At 48.5% G+C, this 26,877-nt stretch overlaps 1 protein-coding gene across 1 annotated transcript in view; it reads right to left on the reverse strand.

The window, feature by feature from the left end:
- Positions 1–26,877, reverse strand: part of herc2 (HECT and RLD domain containing E3 ubiquitin protein ligase 2) — a 284,448-nt gene that overhangs the window by 185,128 nt on the left and 72,443 nt on the right. The window contains exons 24-33 of the mRNA XM_064936237.1: positions 26,383–26,553; positions 26,067–26,170; positions 24,492–24,642; positions 23,876–24,078; positions 22,901–23,033; positions 10,752–10,879; positions 10,339–10,534; positions 10,057–10,193; positions 9,744–9,920; positions 8,484–8,620 (exon numbers count right to left, since the gene is read on the reverse strand). Of these exons, the coding sequence (XP_064792309.1) occupies positions 8,484–8,620; positions 9,744–9,920; positions 10,057–10,193; positions 10,339–10,534; positions 10,752–10,879; positions 22,901–23,033; positions 23,876–24,078; positions 24,492–24,642; positions 26,067–26,170; positions 26,383–26,553 (1,537 nt within the window). The remainder of the gene's footprint in view (positions 1–8,483; positions 8,621–9,743; positions 9,921–10,056; positions 10,194–10,338; positions 10,535–10,751; positions 10,880–22,900; positions 23,034–23,875; positions 24,079–24,491; positions 24,643–26,066; positions 26,171–26,382; positions 26,554–26,877) is intronic.

Raw genomic sequence — 26,877 nt, forward strand, 5'->3', positions numbered from 1 at the left:
ACACCAGTAACTAACACACACAACCCACAGTAACTAACACACACCAGTAACTAACACACACAACCCACAGTAACTAACACACACAACCCACAGTAACTAACACACACAACCCACAGTAACTAACACACACACACACCAGTAACTAACACACATAACCCACAGTAACTAACACACACAAGCCACAGTAACTAACACACACAACCCACAGTAACTAACACACACAACCCACAGTAACACACACACACACCAGTAACTAACACACACCAGTAACACACACACACACCAGTAACTAACACACACAACCCACAGTAACTAACACACACAAGCCACAGTAACTAACACACACAACCCACAGTAACTAACACACACACACACCAGTAACACACACACACCAGTAACACACACACACCAGTAACACACACACACCAGTAACTAACACACACAACCCACAGTAACTAACACACACAACCCACAGTAACTAACACACACAACCCACAGTAACTAACACACACAACCCACAGTAACTAACACACACAACCCACAGTAACACACACACAACCCACAGTGACTAACACACACAACCCACAGTAACTAACACACACAACCCACAGTAACTAACACACACAACCCACAGTAACACACACACAACCCACAGTAACTAACACACACAACCCACAGTAACTAACACACACAACCCACAGTAACTAACACACACAACCCACAGTAACTAACACACACAACCCACAGTAACTAACACACACACACACCACTAACTAACACACACAACCCACAGTAACTAACACACACAACCCACAGTAACTAACACACACAACCCACAGTAACTAACACACACCAGTAACTAACACACACAACCCACAGTAACTAACACACACAACCCACAGTAACTAACACACACAACCCACAGTAACTAACACACACAACCCACAGTGACTAACACACACAACCCACAGTAACACACACACAACCCACAGTGACTAACACACACAACCCACAGTAACTAACACACACAACCCACAGTAACTAACACACACAACCCACAGTAACACACACACAACCCACAGTAACTAACACACACAACCCACAGTAACTAACACACACAACCCACAGTAACTAACACACACAACCCACAGTAACTAACACACACAACCCACAGTAACTAACACACACACACACCAGTAACTAACACACACAACCCACAGTAACTAACACACACAACCCACAGTAACTAACACACACCAGTAACTAACACACACAACCCACAGTAACTAACACACACAACCCACAGTAACTAACACACACAACCCACAGTAACTAACACACACAACCCACAGTGACTAACACACACAACCCACAGTAACACACACAACCCACAGTGACTAACACACACAACCCACAGTAACTAACACACACAACCCACAGTAACTAACACACACAACCCACAGTAACTAACACACACAACCCACAGTAACACACACACAACCCACAGTAACTAACACACACAACCCACAGTAACTAACACACACAACCCACAGTAACTAACACACACAACCCACAGTAACTAACACACACACACACACCACTAACTAACACACACAACCCACAGTAACTAACACACACAACCCACAGTAACTAACACACACAACCCACAGTAACTAACACACACCAGTAACTAACACACACAACCCACAGTAACTAACACACACAACCCACAGTAACTAACACACACAACCCACAGTGACTAACACACACAACCCACAGTAACACACACACAACCCACAGTGACTAACACACACAACCCACAGTAACTAACACACACAACCCACAGTAACTAACACACACAACCCACAGTAACACACACACAACCCACAGTAACTAACACACACAACCCACAGTAACTAACACACACAACCCACAGTAACTAACACACACAACCCACAGTAACTAACACACACAACCCACAGTAACTAACACACAACCCACACCAGTAACTAACACACACAACCCACAGTAACTAACACACACAACCCACAGTAACTAACACACACAACCCACAGTAACTAACACACACAACCCACAGTAACTAACACACACAACCCACAGTGACTAACACACACAACCCACAGTGACTAACACACACAACCCACAGTGACTAACACACACAACCCACAGTAACTAACACACACAACCCACAGTAACTAACACACATAACCCACAGTAACTAACACACACAACCCACAGTAACTAACACACACAACCCACAGTAACTAACACACACAACCCACAGTAACTAACACACACAACCCACAGTAACTAACACACACAACCCACAGTAACTAACACACACAACCCACAGTAACTAACACACACAACCCACAGTAACTAACACACACAACCCACAGTAACTAACACAACCCACAGTAACTAACACACACACACACACCAGTAACACACACACACAACGCACAGTAACTAACACACACAACCCACAGTAACTAACACACACCAGTAACTAACACACACAACCCACAGTAACTAACACACACCAGTAACTAACACACACAACCCACAGTAACTAACACACACAACCCACAGTAACTAACACACACAACCCACAGTAACTAACACACACACACACCAGTAACTAACACACATAACCCACAGTAACTAACACACACAAGCCACAGTAACTAACACACACAACCCACAGTAACTAACACACACAACCCACAGTAACACACACACACACCAGTAACTAACACACACCAGTAACACACACACACACCAGTAACTAACACACACAACCCACAGTAACTAACACACACAAGCCACAGTAACTAACACACACAACCCACAGTAACTAACACACACACACACCAGTAACACACACACACCAGTAACACACACACACCAGTAACACACACACACCAGTAACTAACACACACAACCCACAGTAACTAACACACACAACCCACAGTAACTAACACACACAACCCACAGTAACTAACACACACAACCCACAGTAACTAACACACACAACCCACAGTAACACACACACAACCCACAGTGACTAACACACACAACCCACAGTAACTAACACACACAACCCACAGTAACTAACACACACAACCCACAGTAACACACACACAACCCACAGTAACTAACACACACAACCCACAGTAACTAACACACACAACCCACAGTAACTAACACACACAACCCACAGTAACTAACACACACAACCCACAGTAACTAACACACACACACACCACTAACTAACACACACAACCCACAGTAACTAACACACACAACCCACAGTAACTAACACACACAACCCACAGTAACTAACACACACCAGTAACTAACACACACAACCCACAGTAACTAACACACACAACCCACAGTAACTAACACACACAACCCACAGTAACTAACACACACAACCCACAGTGACTAACACACACAACCCACAGTAACACACACACAACCCACAGTGACTAACACACACAACCCACAGTAACTAACACACACAACCCACAGTAACTAACACACACAACCCACAGTAACACACACACAACCCACAGTAACTAACACACACAACCCACAGTAACTAACACACACAACCCACAGTAACTAACACACACAACCCACAGTAACTAACACACACAACCCACAGTAACTAACACACACACACACCAGTAACTAACACACACAACCCACAGTAACTAACACACACAACCCACAGTAACTAACACACACCAGTAACTAACACACACAACCCACAGTAACTAACACACACAACCCACAGTAACTAACACACACAACCCACAGTAACTAACACACACAACCCACAGTGACTAACACACACAACCCACAGTAACACACACAACCCACAGTGACTAACACACACAACCCACAGTAACTAACACACACAACCCACAGTAACTAACACACACAACCCACAGTAACTAACACACACAACCCACAGTAACACACACACAACCCACAGTAACTAACACACACAACCCACAGTAACTAACACACACAACCCACAGTAACTAACACACACAACCCACAGTAACTAACACACACACACACACCACTAACTAACACACACAACCCACAGTAACTAACACACACAACCCACAGTAACTAACACACACAACCCACAGTAACTAACACACACCAGTAACTAACACACACAACCCACAGTAACTAACACACACAACCCACAGTAACTAACACACACAACCCACAGTGACTAACACACACAACCCACAGTAACACACACACAACCCACAGTGACTAACACACACAACCCACAGTAACTAACACACACAACCCACAGTAACTAACACACACAACCCACAGTAACACACACACAACCCACAGTAACTAACACACACAACCCACAGTAACTAACACACACAACCCACAGTAACTAACACACACAACCCACAGTAACTAACACACACAACCCACAGTAACTAACACACAACCCACACCAGTAACTAACACACACAACCCACAGTAACTAACACACACAACCCACAGTAACTAACACACACAACCCACAGTAACTAACACACACAACCCACAGTAACTAACACACACAACCCACAGTGACTAACACACACAACCCACAGTGACTAACACACACAACCCACAGTGACTAACACACACAACCCACAGTAACTAACACACACAACCCACAGTAACTAACACACATAACCCACAGTAACTAACACACACAACCCACAGTAACTAACACACACAACCCACAGTAACTAACACACACAACCCACAGTAACTAACACACACAACCCACAGTAACTAACACACACAACCCACAGTAACTAACACACACAACCCACAGTAACTAACACACACAACCCACAGTAACTAACACACACAACCCACAGTAACTAACACAACCCACAGTAACTAACACACACACACACACCAGTAACACACACACACAACGCACAGTAACTAACACACACAACCCACAGTAACTAACACACACCAGTAACTAACACACACAACCCACAGTAACTAACACACACCAGTAACTAACACACACAACCCACAGTAACTAACACACACAACCCACAGTAACTAACACACACAACCCACAGTAACTAACACACACACACACCAGTAACTAACACACATAACCCACAGTAACTAACACACACAAGCCACAGTAACTAACACACACAACCCACAGTAACTAACACACACAACCCACAGTAACACACACACACACCAGTAACTAACACACACCAGTAACACACACACACACCAGTAACTAACACACACAACCCACAGTAACTAACACACACAAGCCACAGTAACTAACACACACAACCCACAGTAACTAACACACACACACACCAGTAACACACACACACCAGTAACACACACACACCAGTAACTAACACACACAACCCACAGTAACTAACACACACAACCCACAGTAACTAACACACACAACCCACAGTAACTAACACACACAACCCACAGTAACTAACACACACAACCCACAGTAACTAACACACACAACCCACAGTAACTAACACACACACACACCACTAACTAACACACACAACCCACAGTAACTAACACACACAACCCACAGTAACTAACACACACAACCCACAGTAACTAACACACACCAGTAACTAACACACACAACCCACAGTAACTAACACACACAACCCACAGTAACTAACACACACAACCCACAGTAACTAACACACACAACCCACAGTGACTAACACACACAACCCACAGTAACACACACACAACCCACAGTGACTAACACACACAACCCACAGTAACTAACACACACAACCCACAGTAACTAACACACACAACCCACAGTAACACACACACAACCCACAGTAACTAACACACACAACCCACAGTAACTAACACACACAACCCACAGTAACTAACACACACAACCCACAGTAACTAACACACACAACCCACAGTAACTAACACACACACACACCAGTAACTAACACACACAACCCACAGTAACTAACACACACAACCCACAGTAACTAACACACACAACCCACAGTAACTAACACACACAACCCACAGTAACTAACACACACAACCCACAGTGACTAACACACACAACCCACAGTGACTAACACACACAACCCACAGTAACTAACACACACAACCCACAGTAACTAACACACATAACCCACAGTAACTAACACACACAACCCACAGTAACTAACACACACAACCCACAGTAACTAACACACACAACCCACAGTAACTAACACACACAACCCACAGTAACTAACACACACAACCCACAGTAACTAACACACACAACCCACAGTAACTAACACACACAACCCACAGTAACTAACACAACCCACAGTAACTAACACACACACACACACCAGTAACTAACACACACAACCCACAGTAACTAACACACACCAGTAACTAACACACACAACCCACAGTAACTAACACACACCAGTAACTAACACACACAACCCACAGTAACTAACACACACAACCCACAGTAACTAACACACACAACCCACAGTAACTAACACACACAACCCACAGTAACTAACACACATAACCCACAGTAACTAACACACACAAGCCACAGTAACTAACACACACAAGCCACAGTAACTAACACACACAACCCACAGTAACACACACACACACCAGTAACTAACACACACCAGTAACACACACACACACACCAGTAACACACACACACACCAGTAACTAACACACACAACCCACAGTAACTAACACACACAAGCCACAGTAACTAACACACACAACCCACAGTAACTAACACACACACACACCAGTAACACACACACACCAGTAACTAACACACACCAGTAACACACACACACACACACACACACCAGTAACTAACACACACAACCCACAGTAACTAACACACACAACCCACAGTAACTAACACACACACACACCAGTAACTAACACACACCAGTAACACACACACACCAGTAACACACACACACCAGTAACACACACACACACACACCAGTAACTAACACACACCAGTAACACACACCAGTAACACACACACACACACACACACCAGTAACTAACACACACACACACACACACCAGTAACTAACACACACAACCCACAGTAACTAACACACACAACCCACAGTAACTAACACACACAACCCACAGTAACTAACACACACACACACCAGTAACTAACACACACACACACCAGTAACTAACACACACACACACCAGTAACTAACAAACACACACACCAGTAACTAACACACACAACCCACAGTAACTAACACACACACACACACACCAGCAACTAACACACATAGTAACTAACACACACCAGTAACACACACACACCAGTAACACACACACACCAGCAACTAACACACATAGTAACTAACACACACACACCAGCAGCTAACACACATAGTAACTAGCACACACCAGTAACACACACCAGTAACTAGCACACACCAGTAACACACAAACACACACACCAGCAACTAACACACATAGTAACTAGCACACACCAGTAACACACACACACACACCAGCAAATAACACACATAGTAACTAACACACACACCAGTAACACACACACACACCAGCAAATAACACACATAGTAACTAACACACACACCAGTAACACACACACACCAGCAACTAACACACACACACCAGTAACACACACACACACACACACCAGCAACTAACACACATAGTAACTAGCACACACCAGTAACACACACACACACACACACACCAGTAACTAGCACACACCAGTAACACACACGCACACACCAGTAACTAGCACACACCAGTAACTAGCACACACACACACCAGTAACTAGCACACACACCAGTAACTAGCACACACACCAGTAACTAGCACACACACACCAGTAACTAGCACACACACACCAGTAACTAGCACACACACACACACCAGTAACACACACACCAGTAACTAGCACACACCAGTAACTAGCACACACACACCAGTAACTAGCACACACACACCAGTAACTAGCACACACACACACACACACACACACACACCAGTAACACACACACACACACACACCAGTAACACACACACACACACACACACCAGTAACACACACACACACACACACCAGTAACACACACACACACACCAGTAACACACACACACACGTAACACACGTAACACACACACGTAACACACACCAGTAACACACACACACACCAGTAACACACACACACACCAGTAACACACACATATACACAACTAAACATGCATTAAATCAGTTCCACAGCTGCCATGAGACATGGTAGACTCCTCCTCCGGTCCACAGCCATGTCTCAGGCTCCTCAACAGGCATCCTTTCCAACTCAGAAACAACTGTAAAACCAGTGGCATGTACCCGATGTTGGTCCCCTCAGGTATGACCCTCTGCCAGCCACACAGCATGGCATACTGGACAGAGGGCAGCAAGAAGCTCTTAGAGGCCAGCTTCAGCATGGTGTCAATGCCCTCCAGCCGAACCTCAGCGCGCTCCAACTGGAGAATATAATATCAACATTAGACACACCAAAACAACTAACCCTAAACCTCCAGCCGAACCTCTGCTTCCTCATTTCATTCATAATCCTGCTTCCTCATCTTCCTCACCATGTGGCTACCTCATCTTCCTCACTATCCTGCTACCTCATCTTCCTCACCATGTGGCTACCTCATCTTCCTCACTATCCTGCTACCTCATTTCATTCACTATCCTGCTACCTCATTTCATTCACTATCCTGCTACCTCATTTCATTCACTATCCTGCTACCTCATTTCATTTACTATCCTGCTACCTCATTTCATTCACTATCCTGCTACCTCATTTCATTCACTATCCTGCTACCTCATTTCATTCACTATCCTGCTACCTCATCTTATTCACTATCCTGCTACCTCATTTCATTTACTATCCTGCTACCTCATCTTATTCACTATCCTGCTACCTCATCTCATTCACTATCCTGCTACCTCATTTCATTTACTATCCTGCTACCTCATCTTATTCACTATCCTGCTACCTCATCTTATTCACTATCCTGCTACCTCATTTCATTCACTATCCTGCTACCTCATCTTATTCACTATCCTGCTACCTCATCTCATTCACTATCCTGCTACCTCATTTCATTCACTATCCTGCTACCTCATCTTATTCACTATCCTGCTACCTCATCTCATTCACTATCCTGCTACCTCATTTCATTTACTATCCTGCTACCTCATTTCATTCACTATCCTGCTACCTCATTTCATTCACTATCCTGCTACCTCATTTCATTCACTATCCTGCTACCTCATCTTATTCACTATCCTGCTACCTCATCATAATCACTTCTCCCCCCTTTAAACGACTGATGAAAGGGATATGGATTCAATTGGACATAAATCAACATTTGAGATTTGCGAAATTAGATTTGGGAGTGTAATGTCCCTTTAATATTCACCCAGAATGGTCTTCCCTGTCCACCTTCACAGGTAGACATTAATTCGCCCTACATAAGCGTGTTTTCCCCCCCCCCCGTCTGATACGGACCTACAGATACAGAATTCTGACCGCTGGTCCACCCAGCACAAAAACAAAATGTACTTGAATGGTAATGTCCGTGTCCCACTCTGCACCTGTTTGAGAAGACACTTCCTCATCTTCTCCACGTCGAGTGGCTCCTCCTTCAGAGCGAACTCTACGATGGTCCCCATGAGGCTGGAGGTAGAGAAGACTCCCTGGACACTGTGCTTCAGCCACTTAAACTTCTGGACGTGAGCGACCGTGTTGAGGAGAGGAGCCAGCCTATCCTGCTGCTAGACAACACACAGCAATACAACTGACACGGCAGATCACACCTCTACTCAGGATGAAGGAGAGCAGTGGGATAGAGGGGCACAGCAGAAGGAGAGAGAGAGGGGAAGGAGAGAGAGAGAGCGAGAGAGGCACCTTGGGTGTCTTGTTGGTGGGTGGTTTTCTGTCTGTGGGGGCGGGGCTTATGGGGACACAGAGCTCCTCCTCATTGGTCCCTTCATTCTCCAGTTTCGGCTCCTCTACTACGTCTGCCGACTCAGACTTCTTAGGCACTTCAACAGCAGACATAGAAATAGACACAATAGACACACACCATACCAGCGTAACCCTTTACATTAATGAAACAGGGGCAGGTCTCGCTCCAAGTAAAACAAATCATTGAGTGCCATTGATACCCCTTCTGAGGCCAGTAACTACCTCTCTTCTTCCTGCAGTCTCTGATGAGCTTCTGTGTGATCCTCTTCCAGCGCGGCTGGGCGCTGAGCAGCTTCAGCTTGGACACGATGGAGAGGTCGCTGCTCACGGCAGGACGCAGCTCGTTGAACAGGAAGCGCAGCCTCTCGATGACAGGAGCACAGACCTCCTTATAACTACGACCCTGCTCCTGGTGGGTCTGGAACAACGAGGAGAGAGAGAAAGACACTGTAACCTACCCCCAAATACCAAACCCAGGACCTACAATCACTAGCCTGGTCCCAGATCTGCTGTAAAGGCAGCTTCTATGATAAGAGTTGGCTATACAGCACAAACAGACCTGGGACCAGGCTACAGAATAACATGGAATGACTTTTTCTATTTAGGATGAAATGATAGGCAGGTATGAAGTATACCTTGATTAAAGAGCACTTAGCCTGGTACACCATGCGACACACGTCAATCACAGATCTGGGCAGGGACCTCTGCTTCCCCTGCTCCACGCCCAAGGCACATTGGTTGACGAGTGAAAGGGCGATGTGACCTATGAGAGGGCCAGACGCTGCCGTCAATCCCCCAGTAACCAATCAAATCACTTGATAAACTAGAGAACTTCTAAAAAACCCTCTGTTACAACATAGACAGTATGACCCCTACCCTCTGTATGACCCCTACCCTCTGTATGACCCCTACCCTCTGTTACTACATAGACAGCATGACCCCTACCCCCTGTTACTACATAGACAGTATGACCCCTACCCTCTGTTACTACATAGACAGCATGACCCCTACCCTCTGTATGACCCCTACCCTCTGTTACTACATAGACAGCATGACCCCTACCCCCTGTTACTACATAGACAGTATGACCCCTACCCTCTGTTACTACATAGACAGTATGACCCCTACCCTCTGTATGACCCCTACCCTCTGTTACTACATAGACAGTATGACCCCTACCCTCTGTTACTACATAGACAGTATGACCCCTACCCTCTGTTACTACATAGACAGTATGACCCCTACCCTCTGTTACTACATAGACAGCATGACCCCTACCCTCTGTTACTACATAGACAGCATGACCCCTACCCTCTGTTACTACATAGACAGCATGACCCCTACCCTCTGTTACTACATAGACAGCATGACCCCTACCCTCTGTATGACCCCTACCCTCTGTTACTACATAGACAGTATGACCCCTACCCTCTGTTACTACATAGACAGTATGACCCCTACCCCCTGTTACTACATAGACAGTATGACCCCTACCCTCTGTTACTACATAGACAGTATGACCCCTACCCTCTGTTACTACATAGACAGTATGACCCCTACCCTCTGTTACTACATAGACAGCATGACCCCTACCCTCTGTATGACCCCTACCCTCTGTTACTACATAGACAGTATGACCCCTACCCCCTGTTACTACATAGACAGTATGACCCCTACCCTCTGTATGACCCCTACCCTCTGTATGACCCCTACCCTCTGTTACTACATAGACAGCATGACCCCTACCCTCTGTTACTACATAGACAGTATGACCCCTACCCTCTGTTACTACATAGACAGTATGACCCCTACCCTCTGTTACTACATAGACAGTATGACCCCTACCCTCTGTATGACCCCTACCCTCTGTTACTACATAGACAGCATGACCCCTACCCCCTGTTACTACATAGACAGCATGACCCCTACCCTCTGTATGACCCCTACCCTCTGTTACTACATAGACAGTATGACCCCTACCCTCTGTATGACCCCTACCCTCTGTTACTACATAGACAGTATGACCCCTACCCTCTGTTACTACATAGACAGTATGACCCCTACCCTCTGTTACTACATAGACAGTATGACCCCTACCCTCTGTATGACCCCTACCCTCTGTATGACCCCTACCCTCTGTTACTACATAGACAGTATGACCCCTACCCTCTGTTACTACATAGACAGCATGACCCCTAACCCCTGTTACTACATACAGTATGACCCCTACCCTCTGTATGACCCCTACCCTCTGTTACTACATAGACAGCATGACCCCTACCCTCTGTTACTACATAGACAGTATGACCCCTACCCTCTGTATGACCCCTACCCCCTGTTACTACATAGACAGCATGACCCCTACCCTCTGTATGACCCCTACCCCCTGTTACTACATAGACAGCATGACCCCTACCCTCTGTATGACCCCTACCCCCTGTTACTACATAGACAGCATGACCCCTACCCCCTGTTACTACATAGACAGCATGACCCCTACCCTCTGTATGACCCCTACCCTCTGTTACTACATAGACAGTATGACCCCTACCCTCTGTTACTACATAGACAGTATGACCCCTACCCTCTGTATGACCCCTACCCTCTGTTACTACATAGACAGTATGACCCCTACCCTCTGTTACTACATAGACAGTATGACCCCTACCCTCTGTTACTACATAGACAGTATGACCCCTACCCTCTGTTACTACATAGACAGTATGACCCCTACCCTCTGTTACTACATAGACAGCATGACCCCTACCCTCTGTATGACCCCTACCCTCTGTTACTACATAGACAGCATGACCCCTACCCCCTGTTACTACATAGACAGTATGACCCCTACCCTCTGTATGACCCCTACCCTCTGTTACTACATAGACAGTATGACCCCTACCCTCTGTTACTACATAGACAGTATGACCCCTACCCTCTGTATGACCCCTACCCTCTGTTACTACATAGACAGTATGACCCCTACCCTCTGTATGACCCCTACCCTCTGTTACTACATAGACAGTATGACCCCTACCCTCTGTTACTACATAGACAGTATGACCCCTACCCTCTGTATGACCCCTACCCTCTGTTACTACATAGACAGTATGACCCCTACCCTCTGTATGACCCCTACCCTCTGTTACTACATAGACAGTATGACCCCTACCCCCTGTATGACCCCTACCCTCTGTTACTACATAGACAGTATGACCCCTACCCTCTGTATGACCCCTACCCTCTGTATGACCCCTACCCTCTGTTACTACATAGACAGTATGACCCCTACCCTCTGTTACTACATAGACAGCATGACCAATACCCTCTGTTACTACATAGACAGCATGACCCCTAACCCCTGTTACTACATAGACAGCATGACCCCTACCCTCTGTTACTACATAGACAGTATGACCCCTACCCCCTGTTACTACATAGACAGTATGACCCCTACCCTCTGTATGACCCCTACCCTCTGTATGACCCCTACCCCCTGTTACTACATAGACAGTATGACCCCTACCCTCTGTTACTACATAGACAGTATGACCCCTACCCTCTGTATGACCCCTACCCTCTGTATGACCCCTACCCTCTGTTACTACATAGACAGCATGACCCCTACCCTCTGTTACTACATAGACAGCATGACCCCTACACTCTGTATGACCCCTACCCTCTGTATGACCCCTACCCTCTGTATGACCCCTACCCTCTGTTACTACATAGACAGTATGACCCCTACCCTCTGTTACTACATAGACAGTATGACCCCTACCCTCTGTTACTACATAGACAGTATGACCCCTACCCTCTGTATGACCCCTACCCTCTGTTACTACATAGACAGTATGACCCCTACCCTCTGTTACTACATAGACAGTATGACCCCTACCCTCTGTTACTACATAGACAGCATGACCCCTACCCTCTGTATGACCCCTACCCTCTGTATGACCCCTACCCTCTGTTACTACATAGACAGTATGACCCCTACCCCCTGTTACTACATAGACAGCATGACCCCTACCCTCTGTATGACCCCTACCCTCTGTTACTACATAGACAGTATGACCCCTACCCTCTGTATGACCCCTACCCTCTGTTACTACATAGACAGTATGACCCCTACCCTCTGTTACTACATAGACAGTATGACCCCTACCCTCTGTATGACCCCTACCCTCTGTATGACCCCTACCCTCTGTTACTACATAGACAGTATGACCCCTACCCTCTGTTACTACATAGACAGTATGACCCCTACCCTCTGTATGACCCCTACCCTCTGTTACTACATAGACAGCATGACCCCTACCCTCTGTATGACCCCTACCCTCTGTTACTACATAGACAGCATGACCCCTACCCCCTGTTACTACATAGACAGTATGACCCCTACCCTCTGTATGACCCCTACCCCCTGTTACTACATAGACAGCATGACCCCTACCCTCTGTATGACCCCTACCCTCTGTTACTACATAGACAGTATGACCCCTACCCTCTGTTACTACATAGACAGTATGACCCCTACCCTCTGTATGACCCCTACCCTCTGTATGACCCCTACCCCCTGTTACTACATAGACAGTATGACCCCTACCCTCTGTATGACCCCTACCCTCTGTATGACCCCTACCCCCTGTTACTACATAGACAGTATGACCCCTACCCTCTGTTACTACATAGACAGTATGACCCCTACCCTCTGTATGACCCCTACCCTCTGTATGACCCCTACCCTCTGTTACTACATAGACAGCATGACCCCTACCCTCTGTTACTACATAGACAGCATGACCCCTACACTCTGTATGACCCCTACCCTCTGTATGACCCCTACCCTCTGTATGACCCCTACCCTCTGTTACTACATAGACAGTATGACCCCTACCCTCTGTTACTACATAGACAGTATGACCCCTACCCTCTGTTACTACATAGACAGTATGACCCCTACCCTCTGTATGACCCCTACCCTCTGTTACTACATAGACAGTATGACCCCTACCCTCTGTTACTACATAGACAGTATGACCCCTACCCTCTGTTACTACATAGACAGCATGACCCCTACCCTCTGTATGACCCCTACCCTCTGTATGACCCCTACCCTCTGTTACTACATAGACAGTATGACCCCTACCCCCTGTTACTACATAGACAGCATGACCCCTACCCTCTGTATGACCCCTACCCTCTGTTACTACATAGACAGTATGACCCCTACCCTCTGTATGACCCCTACCCTCTGTTACTACATAGACAGTATGACCCCTACCCTCTGTTACTACATAGACAGTATGACCCCTACCCTCTGTATGACCCCTACCCTCTGTATGACCCCTACCCTCTGTTACTACATAGACAGTATGACCCCTACCCTCTGTTACTACATAGACAGTATGACCCCTACCCTCTGTATGACCCCTACCCTCTGTTACTACATAGACAGCATGACCCCTACCCTCTGTATGACCCCTACCCTCTGTTACTACATAGACAGCATGACCCCTACCCCTGTTACTACATAGACAGTATGACCCCTACCCTCTGTATGACCCCTACCCCTGTTACTACATAGACAGCATGACCCCTACCCTCTGTATGACCCCTACCCTCTGTTACTACATAGACAGTATGACCCCTACCCTCTGTTACTACATAGACAGTATGACCCCTACCCTCTGTATGACCCCTACCCTCTGTATGACCCCTACCCCCTGTATGACCCCTACCCCCTGTTACTACATAGACAGCATGACCCCTACCCTCTGTATGACCCCTACCCTCTGTTACTACATAGACAGTATGACCCCTACCCTCTGTTACTACATAGACAGTATGACCCCTACCCTCTGTATGACCCCTACCCTCTGTTACTACATAGACAGCATGACCCCTACCCTCTGTTACTACATAGACAGTATGACCCCTACCCTCTGTATGACCCCTACCCTCTGTTACTACATAGACAGCATGACCCCTACCCTCTGTATGACCCCTACCCTCTGTTACTACATAGACAGCATGACCCCTACCCTCTGTATGACCCCTACCCTCTGTTACTACATAGACAGTATGACCCCTACCCTCTGTTACTACATAGACAGTATGACCCCTACCCTCTGTTACTACATAGACAGCATGACCCCTACCCTCTGTATGACCCCTACCCTCTGTTACTACATACAGTATGACCCCTACCCCCTGTTACTACATACAGTATGACCCCTACCCTCTGTATGACCCCTACCCTCTGTTACTACATAGACAGTATGACCCCTACCCTCTGTTACTACATAGACAGCATGACCCCTACCCTCTGTATGACCCCTACCCTCTGTTACTACATAGACAGTATGACCCCTACCCCCTGTTACTACATAGACAGTATGACCCCTACCCTCTGTATGACCCCTACCCCCTGTTACTACATAGACAGTATGACCCCTACCCTCTGTTACTACATACAGTATGACCCCTACCCTCTGTTACTACATAGACAGTATGACCCCTACCCTCTGTTACTACATAGACAGTATGACCCCTACCCTCTGTATGACCCCTACCCTCTGTTACTACATAGACAGTATGACCCCTACCCCCTGTTACTACATAGACAGTATGACCCCTACCCTCTGTATGACCCCTACCCTCTGTATGACCCCTACCCTCTGTTACTACATAGACAGCATGACCCCTACCCCCTGTTACTACATAGACAGTATGACCCCTACCCTCTGTATGACCCCTACCCTCTGTTACTACATAGTATGACCCCTACCCCCTGTTACTACATAGACAGCATGACCCCTACCCTCTGTTACTACATAGACAGTATGACCCCTACCCTCTGTTACTACATAGACAGTATGACCCCTACCCTCTGTATGACCCCTACCCTCTGTTACTACATAGACAGCATGACCCCTACCCTCTGTATGACCCCTACCCTCTGTTACTACATAGACAGCATGACCCCTACCCTCTGTTACTACATAGACAGCATGACCCCTACCCTCTGTTACTACATAGACAGCATGACCCCTACCCTCTGTTACTACATAGACAGTATGACCCCTACCCTCTGTTACTACATAGACAGTATGACCCCTACCCTCTGTATGACCCCTACCCTCTGTTACTACATAGACAGTATGACCCCTACCCTCTGTTACTACATAGACAGTATGACCCCTACCCTCTGTATGACCCCTACCCTCTGTTACTACATAGACAGCATGACCCCTACCCCCTGTTACTACATAGACAGTATGACCCCTACCCTCTGTTACTACATAGACAGCATGACCCCTAACCCCTGTTACTACATAGACAGCATGACCCCTACCCTCTGTTACTACATAGACAGTATGACCCCTACCCCCTGTTACTACATAGACAGTATGACCCCTACCCTCTGTATGACCCCTACCCCTGTTACTACATAGACAGTATGACCCCTACCCCCTGTTACTACATAGACAGTATGACCCCTACCCTCTGTTACTACATAGACAGTATGACCCCTACCCTCTGTATGACCCCTACCCTCTGTATGACCCCTACCCTCTGTTACTACATAGACAGCATGACCCCTACCCTCTGTTACTACATAGACAGCATGACCCCTACCCTCTGTATGACCCCTACCCTCTGTATGACCCCTACCCTCTGTATGACCCCTACCCTCTGTTACTACATAGACAGTATGACCCCTACCCTCTGTTACTACATAGACAGTATGACCCCTACCCTCTGTTACTACATAGACAGTATGACCCCTACCCTCTGTTACTACATAGACAGCATGACCCCTACCCTCTGTATGACCCCTACCCTCTGTATGACCCCTACCCTCTGTTACTACATAGACAGTATGACCCCTACCCTCTGTATGACCCCTACCCTCTGTTACTACATAGACAGTATGACCCCTACCCTCTGTTACTACATAGACAGTATGACCCCTACCCTCTGTATGACCCCTACCCTCTGTATGACCCCTACCCTCTGTATGACCCCTACCCTCTGTATGACCCCTACCCTCTGTTACTACATAGACAGTATGACCCCTACCCCCTGTTACTACATAGACAGCATGACCCCTACCCCCTGTTACTACATAGACAGCATGACCCCTACCCTCTGTATGACCCCTACCCTCTGTATGACCCCTACCCCTGTTACTACATAGACAGTATGACCCCTACCCCCTGTTACTACATAGACAGTATGACCCCTACCCTCTGTTACTACATAGACAGTATGACCCCTACCCTCTGTATGACCCCTACCCTCTGTATGACCCCTACCCTCTGTTACTACATAGACAGCATGACCCCTACCCTCTGTTACTACATAGACAGCATGACCCCTACCCTCTGTATGACCCCTACCCTCTGTATGACCCCTACCCTCTGTATGACCCCTACCCTCTGTTACTACATAGACAGTATGACCCCTACCCTCTGTTACTACATAGACAGTATGACCCCTACCCTCTGTTACTACATAGACAGTATGACCCCTACCCTCTGTTACTACATAGACAGTATGACCCCTACCCTCTGTTACTACATAGACAGTATGACCCCTACCCTCTGTTACTACATAGACAGCATGACCCCTACCCTCTGTATGACCCCTACCCTCTGTATGACCCCTACCCTCTGTTACTACATAGACAGTATGACCCCTACCCTCTGTATGACCCCTACCCTCTGTTACTACATAGACAGTATGACCCCTACCCTCTGTTACTACATAGACAGTATGACCCCTACCCTCTGTATGACCCCTACCCTCTGTATGACCCCTACCCTCTGTATGACCCCTACCCTCTGTATGACCCCTACCCTCTGTTACTACATAGACAGCATGACCCCTACCCCCTGTTACTACATAGACAGCATGACCCCTACCCCCTGTTACTACATAGACAGCATGACCCCTACCCTCTGTTACTACATAGACAGCATGACCCCTACCCTCTGTATGACCCCTACCCTCTGTTACTACATAGACAGTATGACCCCTACCCTCTGTTACTACATAGACAGTATGACCCCTACCCTCTGTTACTACATAGACAGCATGACCCCTACCCTCTGTTACTACATAGACAGTATGACCCCTACCCTCTGTATGACCCCTACCCTCTGTTACTACATAGACAGCATGACCCCTACCCTCTGTATGACCCCTACCCTCTGTTACTACATAGACAGCATGACCCCTACCCTCTGTATGACCCCTACCCTCTGTTACTACATAGACAGTATGACCCCTACCCTCTGTTACTACATAGACAGTATGACCCCTACCCTCTGTTACTACATAGACAGCATGACCCCTACCCTCTGTATGACCCCTACCCTCTGTTACTACATACAGTATGACCCCTACCCCCTGTTACTACATACAGTATGACCCCTACCCTCTGTTACTACATACAGTATGACCCCTACCCTCTGTTACTACATAGACAGCATGACCCCTACCCTCTGTATGACCCCTACCCTCTGTTACTACATAGACAGCATGACCCCTACCCTCTGTTACTACATAGACAGTATGACCCCTACCCTCTGTATGACCCCTACCCTCTGTATGACCCCTACCCCCTGTTACTACATAGACAGTATGACCCCTACCCCCTGTTACTACATAGACAGCATGACCCCTACCCTCTGTTACTACATAGACAGTATGACCCCTACCCTCTGTATGACCCCTACCCTCTGTTACTACATAGACAGTATGACCCCTACCCTCTGTTACTACATAGACAGTATGACCCCTACCCTCTGTATGACCCCTACCCTCTGTTACTACATAGACAGTATGACCCCTACCCCCTGTTACTACATAGACAGTATGACCCCTACCCTCTGTATGACCCCTACCCTCTGTTACTACATAGTATGACCCCTACCCCCTGTTACTACATAGACAGTATGACCCCTACCCCCTGTTACTACATAGACAGTATGACCCCTACCCTCTGTTACTACATAGACAGTATGACCCCTACCCTCTGTATGACCCCTACCCCCTGTTACTACATAGACAGTATGACCCCTACCCTCTGTTACTACATAGACAGTATGACCCCTACCCTCTGTATGACCCCTACCCTCTGTTACTACATAGACAGCATGACCCCTACCCTCTGTATGACCCCTACCCTCTGTTACTACATAGACAGCATGACCCCTACCCTCTGTTACTACATAGACAGCATGACCCCTACCCCCTGTTACTACATAGACAGCATGACCCCTACCCTCTGTTACTACATAGACAGTATGACCCCTACCCTCTGTATGACCCCTACCCTCTGTTACTACATAGACAGCATGACCCCTACCCTCTGTATGACCCCTACCCTCTGTTACTACATAGACAGCATGACCCCTACCCTCTGTTACTACATAGACAGCATGACCCCTACCCTCTGTTACTACATAGACAGCATGACCCCTACCCTCTGTTACTACATAGACAGCATGACCCCTACCCTCTGTATGACCCCTACCCTCTGTTACTACATAGACAGCATGACCCCTACCCCCTGTTACTACATAGACAGTATGACCCCTACCCTCTGTTACTACATAGACAGTATGACCCCTACCCTCTGTTACTACATAGACAGCATGACCCCTACCCCCTGTTACTACATAGACAGCATGACCCCTACCCTCTGTATGACCCCTACCCTCTGTTACTACATAGACAGTATGACCCCTACCCTCTGTTACTACATAGACAGTATGACCCCTACCCTCTGTTACTACATAGACAGTATGACCCCTACCCTCTGTATGACCCCTACCCTCTGTTACTACATAGACAGTATGACCCCTACCCTCTGTTACTACATAGACAGTATGACCCCTACCCTCTGTATGACCCCTACCCCCTGTTACTACATAGACAGTATGACCCCTACCCTCTGTATGACCCCTACCCTCTGTTACTACATAGTATGACCCCTACCCCCTGTTACTACATAGACAGCATGACCCCTACCCCCTGTTACTACATAGACAGTATGACCCCTACCCTCTGTATGACCCCTACCCTCTGTTACTACATAGACAGCATGACCCCTACCCTCTGTATGACCCCTACCCTCTTTTACTACATAGACAGCATGACCCCTACCCCCTGTTACTACATAGACAGTATGACCCCTACCCTCTGTATGACCCCTACCCTCTGTTACTACATAGACAGCATGACCCCTACCCTCTGTTACTACATAGACAGTATGACCCCTACCCTCTGTTACTACATAGACAGTATGACCCCTACCCTCTGTTACTACATAGACAGTATGACCCCTACCCTCTGTATGACCCCTACCCTCTGTTACTACATAGACAGCATGACCCCTACCCTCTGTATGACCCCTACCCTCTGTTACTACATAGACAGTATGACCCCTACCCTCTGTTACTACATAGACAGTATGACCCCTACCCTCTGTATGACCCCTACCCTCTGTTACTACATAGACAGTATGACCCCTACCCTCTGTTACTACATAGACAGCATGACCCCTACCCTCTGTATGACCCCTACCCTCTGTTACTACATAGACAGTATGACCCCTACCCTCTGTTACTACATAGACAGTATGACCCCTACCCTCTGTATGACCCCTACCCTCTGTTACTACATAGACAGTATGACCCCTACCCTCTGTTACTACATAGACAGTATGACCCCTACCCTCTGTATGACCCCTACCCTCTGTTACTACATAGACAGTATGACCCCTACCCTATGTTACTACATACAGTATGACCCCTACCCCCTGTTACTACATAGACAGTATGACCCCTACCCTCTGTTACTACATAGACAGTATGACCCCTACCCTCTGTATGACCCCTACCCTCTGTTACTACATAGACAGTATGACCCCTACCCTCTGTTACTACATAGACAGTATGACCCCTACCCTCTGTATGACCCCTACCCTCTGTTACTACATAGACAGTATGACCCCTACCCTCTGTTACTACATAGACAGTATGACCCCTACCCTCTGTATGACCCCTACCCTCTGTTACTACATAGACAGTATGACCCCTACCCTCTGTTACTACATAGACAGCATGACCCCTACCCTCTGTTACTACATAGACAGTATGACCCCTACCCTCTGTTACTACATAGACAGTATGACCCCTACCCTCTGTTACTACATAGACAGTATGACCCCTACCCTCTGTTACTACATAGACAGTATGACCCCTACCCTCTGTTACTACATAGACAGTATGACCCCTACCCTATGTTACTACATAGACAGTATGACCCCTACCCTCTGTATGACCCCTACCCTCTGTTACTACATAGACAGCATGACCCCTACCCTCTGTATGACCCCTACCCTCTGTTACTACATAGACAGTATGACCCCTACCCTCTGTTACTACATAGACAGCATGACCCCTACCCTCTGTTACTACATAGACAGTATGACCCCTACCCTCTGTTACTACATAGACAGTATGACCCCTACCCTCTGTATGACCCCTACCCTCTGTATGACCCCTACCCTCTGTATGACCCCTACCCTCTGTTACTACATAGACAGCATGACCCCTACCCTCTGTTACTACATAGACAGCATGACCCCTACCCTCTGTTACTACATAGACAGTATGACCCCTACCCTCTGTTACTACATAGACAGTATGACCCCTACCCTCTGTTACTACATAGACAGTATGTAACAGTGTGGTTGCTAGGTTACCGAGGTCCTGGTGTTTGAGCAGGCAGCAGAGAAGCAGTCGGCCTACTTCCTCCACAGGGTGCTCCAGGGGGAAGGTGATGGGCGTGATGAGGTGGTACTGTTTACAGCACCTCTCCATTTGGCACAGGAAGTCCTGCAACAGGAAAACACCAAGACGCTGGAGGTAGACAGGTGGCACACACACACACGACCAGGAAGAAGAAACAGGGGCACAAGCCCATAACTAAAGCAGCCAGGGGATAGGTGAACCACGGGACTGTCTGGCTCCAAGGACATGGAGACACAGGGTGTAACCAGTGTTTCAGATAGCTACGGATAAATTACATATTAAATATAGTCACAGCTCCTAATACCAATCTGAAATGTATGGTTATTACCCCAAACCAGCCTTCCTCGGCCACAAACCCCCGGGCCCCTAACCCCTCGGGCCCTAAACCCCCGGGCCCCTAAACCCCTCGGCCCCAAACCCCCGGGCCCCTAAACCCCTCGGCCCCAAACCCCTCGGCCCCAAACCCCTCGGCCCTAACCCCCGGGCCCCTAACCCATCGGCCCCCTAACCCCCCAACCCCATGCCCCCTAACCCCATGGCCCCCAACCCCCCGGCCCCCTAACCCCATGGCCCCCCAACCCCCCGGCCCCCTAACCCCATGGCCCCTAACCCCTCGGCCCCTAACCCCTCGGCCCCTAACCCCCGGGCCCCTAACCCCTCGGGCCCCTAACCCCTCGGCCCCCAACCCCCTAACCCCATGGCCCCTAACCCCCCGTTCCCCTAACCCCATGGCCCCTCGGCCCCTAACCCCCGGGCCCCTAACCCCTCGGGCCCCTAACCCCCCGTTCCCCTAACCCCATGGCCCCTCGGCCCCTAACCCCCGGGCCCCTAACCCCTCGGGCCCCTAACCTCTCGGGCCCCTAACCCCTCGGGCCCCTAACCCTCGGGCCCCTAACCCCACGGCCCCTAACCCCTCGGCCCCTAACCTTCACAGTGTGGTCCTGAGTGGTGTTGTCAGCGATAGCCTGTAAGAAGGGCTGGGCATGGTCGCTGAGGGTGAGCCAGCGGGAGTACATCTTATCTGGTGTTCCCGGCAACCAGCAGTGGTCCTCATCCTTCTCCTCGTTGTAGTTGTAGTGGATCTGACTGGTCTGCAGACCACCTTGGAAGATGGACGACTGGAGCCATTCTGATGAGAGAGAGATAACGTGCTGGAACTGATCAGATGAATCAATCTCAAACAGCATGACAGATTGAGACTCGATTTAAAAATCGCTCAATCTGTTTCTGGGAAAGCAGCCCTGTGAATTCAACAACACAATCTGAAACCTGTCCACCAAGTTCCATCAAAAATATGATGATGCACTGACTGATGTACTGACGAGCACATTATCTCCATGACAACAGGTCAGGGTTACGGACTAGCACATTATCTCCATGACAACAGGTCAGGGTCACTGACTAGCACATTATCTCCATGACAACAGGTCAGGGTTAATGACTAGCACATTATCTCCATGGCAACAGGTCAGGGTCACTGACTAGCACATTATCTCCATGGACAACAGGTCAGGGGCAAGGTCAGGGGTCAGGGTTACTCACTGGCACATTCTATCTCCATGGGTGACAGGGGGGTGCTGTTGGCCAGGTAAGAGGCGTGGAGGCCCAGCAGGAGTCCCAGGTTCCTCTCTGTGTCGATGAGGGGGGAGCACAGGCTGCTCAGGTCTGGGGTGGTCACTGTCTCCTGGTTGGGCTGGAGGACACAGGAAACGGAGAGAAGACACGGGAAACGGAGAGAGGACACGGGGAACGGAGAGAGGACACGGGGAACGGAGAGAGGACACGGGGAACGGAGAGAGGACACGGGGAACAGAGAGAGGACACGGGGAACGGAGAGAGGACACGGGGAACAGAGAGAGGACACGGGGAACAGAGAGAGGACACGGGGAACAGAGAGAGGACACGGGGAACAGAGAGAGGACACGGGGAACAGAGAGAGGACACGGGGAACAGAGAGAGGACACGGGGAACAGAGAGAGGACACGGGGAACAGAGAGAGGACACGGGGAACAGAGAGAGGACACGGGGAACAGAGAGAGGACACGGGGAACAGAGAGAGGACACGGGGAACAGAGAGAGGACACGGGGAACAGAGAGAGGACACGGGGAACAGAGAGAGGACACGGGGAACAGAGAGAGGACACGGGGAACAGAGAGAGGACACGGGGAACAGAGAGAGGACACGGGGAACAGAGAGAGGACACGGGGAACAGAGAGAGGACACGGGGAACAGAGAGAGGACACGGGGAACAGAGAGAGGACACGGGGAACAGAGAGAGGACACGGGGAACAGAGAGAGGACACGGGGAACGGAGAGAGGACACGGGGAACGGAGAGAGGACACGGGGAACGGAGAGAGGACACGGGAACGGAGAGAGGACACGGGGAACGGAGAGAGGACACGGGGAACGGAGAGAGGACACGGGGAACGGAGAGAGAGGACACGGGAACGGAGAGAGGACACGGGGAACGGAGAGAGGACACGGGGAACGGAGAGAGGACACGGGGAACGGAGAGAGGACACGGGGAACGGAGAGAGGACACGGGGAACGGAGAGAGGACACGGGGAACGGAGAGAGGACACGGGGAACGGAGAGAGGACACGGGGAACGGAGAGAGGACACGGGGAACGGAGAGAGGACACGGGGAACGGAGAGAGGACACGGGGAACGGAGAGAGGACACGGGGAACGGAGAGAGGACACGGGGAACGGAGAGAGGACACGGGGAACGGAGAGAGGACACGGGGAACGGAGAGAGGACACGGGGAACGGAGAGAGGACACGGGGAACGGAGAGAGGACACGGGGAACGGAGAGAGGACACGGGGAACGGAGAGAGGACACGGGGAACGGAGAGAGGACACGGGGAACGGAGAGAGGACACGGGGAACGGAGAGAGGACACGGGGAACGGAGAGAGGACACGGGGAACGGAGAGAGGACACGGGGAACGGAGAGAGGTCACGGGGAACGGAGAGACATTATTTCAATGTTCAACGCCTGTTCAGGGACTATTCTGAGACGTTCCGAAGACTAGATCTGTTCCAAGACTAATCAAAGACAAAAGAACAACAGTGAGAAGTGTAACAGCTCTGAAGAAGTAAGGATGAAAACACACCTCTATGTACTGTCCAACACAGAAAGCCTGCATAGACACCCTGGTGTTCTCAAACTGCAGGGCTGCTTCCAACGCAACAACAGGGTCTTCTCCTGTAAACTGGGCTATAAAGGAGGGTTACACCACAATACACATTGAAGAATAAATTACATCAGTCTAAATTAAATGTAATCAAATAAGTATAGAATGAATAGATTGGTAAAAGACAACTCTAAAACCATAAATGCATGTCTGTTCTGCAGGTCCAGAAGAACCGAAGTCGATCACAATACCTCTACCACAATACAACAGTCAAGTGTTTCTCCACGTTCCATACCCAGAATGCTGTTCCCAGTGAGCGACTGGGCCTGGAAGTCTTTGATGTCGTAGACTTTCCCGTCGACGACGGTCCAGAAGCCGCCATCTTTGTTGTGGTTCTCCAGGTCGGCCTTGCGGATCAGAGACATCTCCTCATTGTTCTTCGAGCTCTGCCCTGTGAAGAACGAGCCTGTCGCAGCAGACACACACTGGTCACATTCTATTCCACCACACACTGGTCACATTCTATCCCACCACACACTGGTCACATTCTATTCCACCACACACTGGTCACATTCTATCCCACCACACACTGGTCACATTCTATTCCACCACACACTAGTCACATTCTAACCTCACATTCTATTCCACCACACACTGGTCACATTCTATCCCACCACACACTGGTCACATTCTATTCCACCACACACTAGTCACATTCTAACCTCACATTCTATTCCACCACACACTGGTCACATTCTATCCCACCACACACTAGTCACATTCTAACCTC

This window comes from Oncorhynchus masou, chromosome 24, assembly GCF_036934945.1.
Source record: "Oncorhynchus masou masou isolate Uvic2021 chromosome 24, UVic_Omas_1.1, whole genome shotgun sequence".
NCBI lineage: Eukaryota > Metazoa > Chordata > Actinopteri > Salmoniformes > Salmonidae > Oncorhynchus > Oncorhynchus masou.